This window comes from Trachinotus anak, unplaced genomic scaffold (genome assembly GCF_046630095.1).
Source record: "Trachinotus anak isolate AG129_WGS33_773 ecotype Australia unplaced genomic scaffold, CSIRO_AGI_Tana_v1 ptg000018l, whole genome shotgun sequence".
Classification (NCBI taxonomy): domain Eukaryota; kingdom Metazoa; phylum Chordata; class Actinopteri; order Carangiformes; family Carangidae; genus Trachinotus; species Trachinotus anak.
In genome coordinates, this window is record NW_027273869.1 from 17,464,829 (window position 1) to 17,475,447 (window position 10,619).

Genomic DNA, 10,619 nt, shown 5'->3' on the forward strand with positions numbered 1-10,619 from the left:
AGAGAAGGGGTTTGACCTGCAACAAAGGTCCACAGTGAGAATCGAAGTGTTTGGCCAACGGAGAGCTCCTGACAGCTGCTTTCTGTATTCAGGGTTGTTCACAAAGCTGTTTTCAGCTGTGAGCAGCTCCTTTGTGCAATGAATCATGGGGCATTCAATGCATCAACAGCACCAAATAAATACACAAATAAATACTTTTTTTTTCTTCAGTTTTTACATAATTTTGCCACTTTTTCAGTGTCAAAACCTGCTGATAACTGGTACTGAGCACAGCTAATGACTCCACTGGCTTCCCTATTTATGCGTGTAGTGCCAAAATTATATATTACATAACTACATCTTCACCCCAACTGGAAAAAAACAGCTTGGAGGTATCTCATACTGTTGCATCATTTGACACATATTGATCAGTGCCTGAAACACACACTAATCCAGACCAAGGATTTACTGAAAGTGCAGTCGGTGGGATTTACTGATCCAGAAAAGGAGTCTCACAAAACCACTGCTTTTCTGGAGACTTGACACGAGCTGATGCTGGGAAATAAGACACTAAAAAATCTTGATGTATTGATGTGCAATGACGTGTTTCGACGTGTGTGTGTGTGTGTGTGTGTGTGTGTGTGTGTGTGTGTGTGTGTGTGCGCATTTCCCTTGACTTTCACTTTAATTCATTCAAGAACCCCTGAATACACAGGGATGAAAAAGAGAATTTTGAAATTGTGTGAAAGTTTTTTTTTTTTCATTAAATTACTCAGACATGCCAGAGAATATATGGCACAGAAACCTGGTGCCCGTGAAATAACCCTGTGAAGAAAGGCCAAGAAAAAACAGCCTGAGGCAAAACCTACAACTTTAAAATCTATAAGAGGCTAAACAGTCAGAGGAACATAGTGAAGAAACAGAGATTTATACACAAATAAACAACAGTGAGTAAAATGAGACTATCGTCTGTCCAGAGTTCTTCTATTATCAAGACAGATTCCTCGTGTATCTGTGTCTGTCATATTGATCACCTGATCTCATGCGGGTGGGGTAAAGATAAAGCTGTAGCGCCTCACCTGTGTTCACCTCTTCTTCTTTCCCATTGGTTGAGTTGTATGTTTTGACTGTGGTGAGGGCCAGTGGTTGGTCCTGAGCGCGAGACTGCATCCTCCACTTCCAGGCGAGTGTTAACTTTAGACCTGAGGTGTTTCAGTTCTTCCTCACTGCATCGCTCTCTTTCCTCAACGCCCCTGGAGCAGGAAAAGGTCAATTAATGTGCTAATTTATTACATGTAATACCCTACGTCCATGATACTTGCAGAACAGCAGTCAGTTTTGCTGCTCTTCTCTTACAATAGCACAACAGTTCATAAAAGTTTGCTTTAACAAACACCCACTATTAAGTAAGAATTTCCTTGGAAAAGTCATCTGGCAGACAGGAAATGATGCACTTTGCATCTCAAGTTTCTTCAGAATAAACAAAAGAAGAAGTGGGTGGTTTGCATGAGTGGCGGCGGTCACTGTGGCTGAAAGGGCAAGACGAAATGAATGCCACCTCCAGAAACTTTAACTCAATCAACACAAGAAGCAGCTGCTTTCCAGAGTAGGGGCCAAAGCAAAGAGTAAGAAAAGAAACAAAACAAACAACTTGCAGATTTAAACACACAAAACTAATTTTCAGCATCATTAAAGCTGAGTGAAAAGCTTGTTCTGTTAAACTGCAGACTGGTCTACTGCCTCCTCAGCCTGCTGTATTGCAATATCTGCTTGTGCATATTGTCTGCAGGCTGCATGTATTTGCATACCACAGCAAAAACTCTGTCAGATAACCAATCAGATTCCGACAAAGTAGCAAAACTGGAATGACATGAGCAGGAGAACAAGGCTGATAAATGTGTGTGACTCGAAAATGATCGTTCAGGCAGCCGTGGAGGGAGAACACACAACTGCACAGCGACAGCACTGTAGCTGAATATGGAAGGTAAAAGAGGAAGTGTGACAGTAAATATGTATTTGAGACACATACAGGAGGGACTTGCACTAATATTGGCCTGTTACCACCACGATACTTTAAAAGGTCCCATTCTACACTGCTCCTGTGTTTTATTTTAAGTGTTGATATCTATAAGAAGATATATTTGTGGTTTTAAGAAACAGAGATCATTAAAGCTGAGTGAAAAGTATTAATAAAGTATTAATATAGAACCTAAGAACCAAAAACCATCTAGTTTTGCATCTCCTCTCTCAGGCTTCTCTCTGAAGCTGTGGTAACAACAGGTCAGTCAGCGAACCAGAAGAGAGGCTCTGATCATCTCTTCTGATTGGCTGCCTGTTTGTGAGTGATCAAATAAACATATAGCAGATTTCAGGTAAACACTCAGTCCTGACGGCTGGTTTTAAGGCTCAGTTTCTGGATACAGGTTGTGTGCATTTCTCTGTGGACTGAGGCTTTGATACTTTCACAGTATTAATATAGAACCTAGACCTGCTTTATAATCACAAACACATGGACATCTACCTTTAGACTGTATGGGACCTTTAAACGCCATCAGTTTTACTAAAGAGGTCAATAGTTATGCTGATTTATTTATTAATTTACTCACATCTCTCAATTTTTTTTTCTGTCTTGCTTTTTGTCTGAAGACCTTTTTTCAGTTCAACACTAACTCACTTCAACATGATGCAGGCTGTGATGGAAAAACTGTTAACTCAGTTCAGCCTGGTGTGTTTCAGCACCTGATTGTGGCTGATTGGTTTGTTTGTCTCTACTTTTCCCGGCTTGTAGAAACTCACACGTTTTGTTTTTCCTGACACTGTGACACGTCGCTCTGATTAATCACTGTGAAGCAAACGAATGACATGATCAATCAATCAGTCAATCACTTGCAGAGTTGAATCAAACAGATCCTGATGTGACTCATCTCCATATTAATGTAGTTACAAACTGACAGTTTAGTCAGATTGCTCATTAAATATGTGGCTTTTGCTGTGCTGCTTCTTTCCCCTAAAGGTTAAAAAGCCTAATATCATATTTAATAAAAATGTAATAATTATTTCCTCAGTCATTAGCTGAGGCGCTCTACATTTCAGACTGTAAAACCTGATTATTACTTTATTTCTTAATGTTTTTTCTTCTTTCCTAAACTATTTTTCAAACCTCTTAGATTTATATTGTGACCCACTGGAGGGTCCCTGAACCCCGGGTTGGGCATCACTCATCTACAGCACCTCTGTGTAATATACACAGAGGTGCTTTGGGGTGTTTTCTAACCTTTATTAAGCAGTGGACGGTAGAGATCAAACCCGAGACATTGACATTGGGGCTGCAATTTCTATCTTCTCAATTCATTTATTGATTATTTGGTCTATAAAGTACCTGAAAATATTAAAAGAATTCCTTGTTTACATCATCAAATATCTTATTTTGCAAACAAACTGTCACAAAACAGAGAAAATTCAGTGTTAAAGTATGTAAAAACGGAAAAACTACACATCGTCACATTGGGGAAGCTGCAATCAGAGAACTTTTGCGAAAACAATTACTTTTCTGATCAATTAATCAAATCAGCTCTAGTTGCTTTCACAGTATATGTTGTAGGTATAAAACACCACATCACCACACACCCAAGCATATCAAAAAAACACATGTAAAACTGAATGAAAGCCTCTGTATGTCTAAAACTGACTGAGCTGAATAATCCTCACAACAATATGTGAGAATCAGCACCTTCACAACAACAGACCTTGTTTGTCACGTGCCTGGTGGTTGTCCTTGGTCATACAGTCACATCACCAGTGACTCATTCAGCAACTTCCACCCACTTTCATCCAACTGGCAATTAACACCAAGGCTCATTGCCATCACACAGCGATACTCAAAAATCAAGCCAAAAACCCGCTCCGGGATCAGGTCGTCACTCTCGACCTTGAAATCAATATCCAAAAAAGCAGGAAGTATCCTTATTTTTGATCAAGTGATCGCTGACATGTACCCAGGCAGGAAAAAAAAAAGGAAAACAGAAAAAAAGAGTGAGACTCCAACAATCCTCTGATGAACATAGAATAAAGTCCTGCGTCTGAAAACACCCTTGAAATCCTGAGAAACTGAAAGCACAGAGAAACTGCTCCTGCTGCTGCGTGAGCCGAGTGTATTTACCGAACTGTGAGGCTACAAGGCTGTGACAGCCTCCACAACCACCCCAGTGTGTGTGTGTGTGTGTGTGTGTGTGTGTGTGTGTGTGTGTGTGTGTGTGTGCCAACACCACGACACACCCCCCTAACGTCCCACAGTAGCTCTAGCATACATCCATTGCGTAAACAACAAGCTGAGCTAATTTGGCTCACATGACACCGTTCACTGCCCTTCCACCCCCCGACTCAGCCTATCACTGTTTCTTGCCTACAATCTCCAGCTGCATTGACACATCAGTGTTGTCAACAAGCGGCGCCTATTAAAACTCATCAGTCCACTCAAACAGTACAAGGAGCAGTTCACAGCAGCTCTTGAATCTGGTTTTTCCCTTAAAATTCCCCTTAAGTGACTGTTTGCTGCCCCCCCCCCCCACGCACAGTGTTAACACTACTAGACAGATAGCTCTTGTGCATCTGCTTGTTCCAATATGAACTGAAGACCAAAGATGCCAATTTCTGTTTACATCAAGCAGAAATTAATGAGAAAATAATTAGTAAATGAATGAGCAATGAGTCTATTTGTTGGTTGCAGCTTTTCAAATGTAATTTGCTCAGTTTTTATGTGTTAGCATCCAATTTGAAGATGTTTCAGTTGGGTTTTAGGAACATTTTTCACAATTTTCTGACATTTTATACACTTAATAATTAAGATATTTATCAAAACAGCAGAAAAATAAATAGTGATTATAGCAGCTGCATTCCCCAATAGAAGCTTTCATGCAGCCCTGATGTTTTGCCTCCACTCTCCAGCACATTGGATTTGAACTTCAACAATGACTGTGTGGTTCAAGTGCTGACTCTGAGCTTTAATTTGAGGGTTTCAACGACCACATCAGATGAACAGTGTAGGAGCTGCAGCCCTGTCATTGTCCTCCTGCGCTGTCCAGAAACTGGTCTGCTCAATACAGATGTGAACACCCTGTAAACTTCCAAATCTAATGTGCTGGAATTCAGAGCCAAAAAAACAGGAAATGTGTCACTGCCCAAATACTTATGGACCGCATTGGTCATTTCCCCCAAAATTCACCCTGACACATTTATTACAGTTGCAAACTTTTGGACGCCCTTTGGAATTTCAAAGGTCACATATTTTAGTCTTTTTATCAAGTTAATACAGCTCCCCGAGGTCTTAAAGAATGTTTTTCATTTTTATAAACACAGATCTGAACCACATTTGTGTGCATAAGACAGTGAAAATTTAGTTTTTCCCAATAAATAGCCTTTAAAAATATATTTCCGTGGGTGTGCTCAGTTTGGATATGTCAATCTAAATGAAGATCCAGCAGGTTTGAGGAGGTTAAGACAGTCTGGAAACTGCAAAATCCCCCATTTTCCCTCAAAAACCTGACATATTAACATTAAAGTTAATCAGTTAGTCAGCTTTGATCATCTTGTGTACACAGTTACCTTCCTGTAAGAGCATGTTGAGTTTCTCTTGATTTGGTCCCTCACTGGTTAAACAAGTTTCATAGCCCTCAGGGGCAAAAAAGCATCCACAGGCTTTTTGTTGTGAACAATGTCAACCGTTTGTCTCTGTACTTATCCCTGAAACAAACTAACATTTTGCAGGATTTTTTTTTTTTTTTTTTTTCTCCAGTGTTTGTTCTTGATGAAGCTTACTGGCCTGCAGCGTCCCGGTGGAAACAGCCCAGATTGGGCACCAGGGGGGATTAAACTGGTCTGGGAGAGTTAATCTCAGACGCAGGACATTTGTGCCTCTGTGGTCTCAGATTGAGAGAAGGGATTTTTTTTATTGATTAGCCCCTGATGGGGCACTGGGCATCCACGTGTTGTCCTCCTGCCTTTCCCTAAACCCATCCATGCCAAAGATTTAATGGGGGATTTAGGAGATTAACTACCACTGCATGGGCTTGGGTTTTATTGCATTACTCCCTATTAGGTTCTCCTCTTTTAGACCCATCCAAGAGTTGTTTCCTCTTGGCAACAGGAGGCCTTGATGTAACAATTTGTCCTCTGTTTCCTACAGTTTTTAACGTAGATGTGCTAACAGTGCAGCCTGTGTCTTCTATGCTCAATTATGACAATCTGATGCTCACTGAAATCTGCTAACTACAAAATTATGAAGGCAAACAGCCACTGCTCCTGGTGCACCACAGAAAAACAGAAGAGGAAAACAGTGCAGCAGCCAATGGGGAGGGGGGGACTCCCTCAGCCCAGAGCATTCTTATTTCAACATCAATGACTGGAAACACCTTCCCACAACACATTATGCACAACACCACTGTCTGCACAGACTTTGAGAGAAGAGAGGTCAAATGTGGTATTTGCCTGTGTCCTCCCCTTATTCAAATAAAGGCAGAGAGTTAGTTTGCAAACAGCAGAAAGAACGAAAGAAAGAAAGAAAGAAAGAAAGAAAGAAAGAAAGCATTTCCTGTAAAGCAACTGCTTCTTTCCTTCTCATGGTTTCTGTCAAAATTGACTTACAGTGCCTTATCAAAAACAGCTAAATGATAAAAATGGCCGTTGGGTGGTTCTGGCAAAAGCCAACAGCTCAAACCATCAATAATGTGCAGTAGGAGTCACATTGATCTCTAACAGTGGAGAAAATGGATAATATATATATATATTTTACTTTTTATGGACATGTTTTCATTTTTCCCCTTAAAACGTGCTCTTTTTTTGGGTGGGTGGGCGGGTGGGGGGGGGGGCACCTTTATTTCCGTGACTGCGCTCACCCATCCCCACTTGCGGCAGCTCCATAGGAAAAAATAAATACCTTTGGAGCGACAAGAAAATCTAAAAGCGTGATTAATTCATATTTGCACATGATGAACGTGTAGGGTGCGACTCCATAACGTGCACTCTTCATGGTTTCTGTTCATTATGGTGACGAATTAATCTGGAGGAGGAATCCTGAGGAATAATGCAAAGCTGTAAAACCGCGGATTTGCAGACCTCCCGCAAAAAAAAAGAAATAATTAAACAGATACGCGCGGTTTAACCCAATTATCTGCTTAATCGTTGCAAATGTACCCCATAGAGAAACAATACCCGACACTTGGGGAGAATGTATCTCGCCGGACCGTCCAATCATCAACATATTAATCTAAGATTGTAAGCAAAAGGTGGATTAAAATCACCCTGCTGTCGGTTTCAATGGGAAAAACAATATTAATCCGATCAGATGGGATCTAGAAACACACGTATCGAATGAGCTGCAGCATTTTTTGATAAAAGTGAAAGAGGAAACGTTAAGTGCACATAAGGAAGATGAGGCGGTGAGGGGTGTAGCCGACCAGGCAGGCTGGCAGGCTGGCTCTCCGGTCATGTACTTTGCACACTCAAAACTGCAGCGGAAAAAAACTCCCACGGAGTTGCCAAATGCACACTTTGAATTTAATTGATTAAACCTCGTCTATGTCCATCAAAAGAAACAGAACCGGGCGCGTTATCTGCCGTCGTTTTATTTTTTCCTCGTTCAAAGATTTTAAGGCGCAGTTTTTCCCACACAAACACCATAACCCGCCATGTTGAAAGTGGTTTGACATTTTGGCAGTGTCCGGTATTTTCCGATGGCTTTTACCCACCTTAAGGTGTCGAAAAAAATCCCACATGACTCATCCACGCAACGGCGAGAGACGGCGATAAGTCATTTCTAACGTTTCTCCACCAAAACAACTTCACATCAGACAAAAACTGCGTCTTTGAACGCAGCAATAAAACACAGTCAAAAATAACGTCTCGGCTGTTGTTTGGTGCGTGTTATTTAAAATTCACGTTATTTCCGAAACAGTTAATTACATGATACATGTGACAACAACAATAACAAAAAAAAAAAAAACAAAAAAAAAAACGACGAAATAAACGGTGTTACCGGGAGTGCCACGAGACAGCGTCATTACGGCGCGTGAGAGACACTTTAAGCAACTTGGGTTCGCTCGCGACTATTTTCCGGTTTCCACAGAAACCTTCACGGGAGCACTTCACGGTTTTTTTTTTTTTTTTTTAAAGCGGAGGAGGAGGAAAAAAAAATAACTCTCCCCCGTGTTTATACCGTCGACATAACGAAAATAAGAAAAACGAAGCAGCCCCGGGAAAAAGGCTCCCGGGACCGCGCGGGGACCGTCACCTGTCTTACCTGTCCGCGTTCCCCGTCGCCTCTCCCCCTCGAGGACCCCTCTGCTCGTTCCCCTCGTTCCCGTTGAGCCCGAGCAAAGCGACGCGAGCGACGTCTTTCAGCTTCTGCTGCCCCCGTTCCAATATGGCATCTCCCATCTGCGCATGTCCAAAAACATCTACAGATATTTTCAAGCCAACTCCTTCATTGACCTTTTAGTGCAGCAGCAGCAAAAAAAAAAAAGAAAATCTGATATAAATAGGAAACTTCAGTTTAGTCGACATCAAAATCAAACGCACCACAGCGGAAACATAGTTTTACTACAATTCAAGCGATTTCTGATTAATATTATCTTCAGTGTGCGTCAATGCAACGTTAGTGGCGACTGGATCCAAATTAAACCAGTTATTTATTCAAGGATTTAAATGATCTTACGTGAGCCAGCACCCATCCATAGTTTCTTCTTTCACCAGAGCAGTTTTAACTGAAGGAAAAATCTCAACAATCATCAAAACAGTGGTGAAAGTGGGGACATTTGAAGAATAAAACCAAAGCAGCAACGCAACTGTGTCATCGTTAGTTGCTCCTGTGCATGAAAAGCCAATAATGAGCCAAGACTGTGTTATTTCTTATCATCTTTTTCTTCTGTTGAACATTTCCCCCTGATCCAGTGGGCGGTTTTTTTGTCCCTTTTTTTTTTTTTGTCCTTTTTTTTTTTTTTTTGCAACCACTTTTCTCCAAGCAGCTCCTGAGGAAATACCCAGAGATGTTGTTATTTTAATAATCCGAAGCCATCTCTTATCAAAGTCAACACTATCCTCTAGTGGTGGCAGCACATTGCACCACTGCAGACAGGCAGGCAGCCACAGTTCAAAGGTTACTGGCTCTGTGTCTGCATGAAGACCTCTGAACTGTCAGGGTGGAATAACAGCAGCACCTGCACAGGTGAGCTGCCATCGGGCAGATAAAGGGCAGTTTTACAGCACAAGAACCCTCCTGCCTACAGAAAGTGAAACCGACGTGGCTCTGAAGTCACCGCCGGTGCAACACGAGGTTTGTTGGGGGCAATTTCAAAATCAAGCTCGGTGAAACGAAAGAGGCTTGTTCCTCTTTCAGCGCGGAGGCTTGCGCTTGGTGCAATAAAACAACTGCTCAAAGGTCATTTCTCCACAGGATCGCACAGTAGATTGTTTTGTTACACAGGCGGTGCATTTATTATTCTTTTTTTTTTCTGGGAATCCCCTGAAAAATCACCCGACTTTTCATCTAAACAGAGAAGTTCATGAAAGTAAAAAGTAGTGAGGTTTTCACAGGGTCACATCCAGGCTTCAGGAGTGCGTGTGTTAACCGTGGGGGTCGAGAGAGAGACAAGGAGCAGGAGGCCTGATGAATCTTTAAAAATGGAAGCCAGAGAGATGAATGAATGAATGAATGAATGAAAACAAAAATCCGAACCAAATTGTGGTTTTAAAACAGCGGTTCCCAGTCTGTGGCTCTGACAGCTCAGAGACAATAAAGAATACTCTTCTACACCAAATTAAGTTTAGTTTTCAAGCTTTTTTCCCCCCAAATTTCTCTTTTAATTTGAAATACAGAAAAAAAATCCTCTAATAATCCTTCAAATTAAACAATCTGGAAAGACTAGATCACTCTCCAGTTCTTGAGGGACCATAAGTAGACACTTGCTTCATGTTAAGGGGCCACAAACCAAAGGGACCTCACAGAAGTCACCGAGCGATCCACACGGATGTGCTACAAAATAAGTGCAGGCTATAACAAATACCGACCCGATTATTTAATAGCTGCAAGAATGGATTTTATTTTGAAACGTGTGACGGGAAGTTCAGTGCCGTATTTAGAGGCGGTGGGTCTGATTCATGAAGACACAAAGGAATCACAGCGACAGGGGAGGAGGCGCCGGAGCCGCCGCGGTGCCACCGGAGGAACAGATGGCTGAAGCGTGCTCCAGTAATCCGCCAGAGAAGAAGCTTTTCCAAGCGCCGGAGACAGGATTATGCCTCCCTTTAGCACACACACACACACACACACACACACACACACACACACAGTTGTGCATGAGCCTGCATGCTCTCTGCACGCAGCAGAGGACGGTTTTCTTTTTTTGTTTTGTTTTGGCTTCACTGTTAAATATGTATCTGAAGCAGGTTCGTGGAGCGTAAAAATTCTCCAAATCAGCCAAACAACCAAACATCACAGGGCTCCACTGTATGTGGAGTTGATATGAATGCGTAATTCTACAAAACAAAACAAAAAAAAAACAAAACAATCTTATTAGAGTCATTATTTAGAAAGATGCGCTTGTGCTGAAATGTCGGTGACTGTGACACAACCTGAGGAGAATCAGCTC

General features: G+C 41.7%; 1 protein-coding gene across 4 annotated transcripts in view; it reads right to left on the minus strand.

The window, feature by feature from the left end:
* The window catches only part of sfmbt2 (Scm like with four mbt domains 2), a 47,366-nt gene extending 38,942 nt beyond the window's left edge, over window positions 1-8,424 (minus strand). For 2 of the 4 annotated variants that reach the window (XM_071502120.1, XM_071502116.1), the window contains exons 1-2: window positions 8,273-8,424; window positions 1,059-1,232 (exon numbers count right to left, since the gene is read on the minus strand). In XM_071502120.1, the coding sequence (XP_071358221.1) occupies window positions 1,059-1,149 (91 nt within the window). In that variant the 5' untranslated portion in view covers window positions 1,150-1,232; window positions 8,273-8,424. Of the gene's footprint in view, window positions 1-1,058; window positions 1,233-3,725; window positions 4,115-7,721; window positions 7,926-8,272 lie in introns of those variants that run through there. The other 2 variants (XM_071502119.1, XM_071502117.1) reach the window with 2 other exon arrangements.
* Between the last annotated feature and the right edge of the window lie 2,195 nt (window positions 8,425-10,619).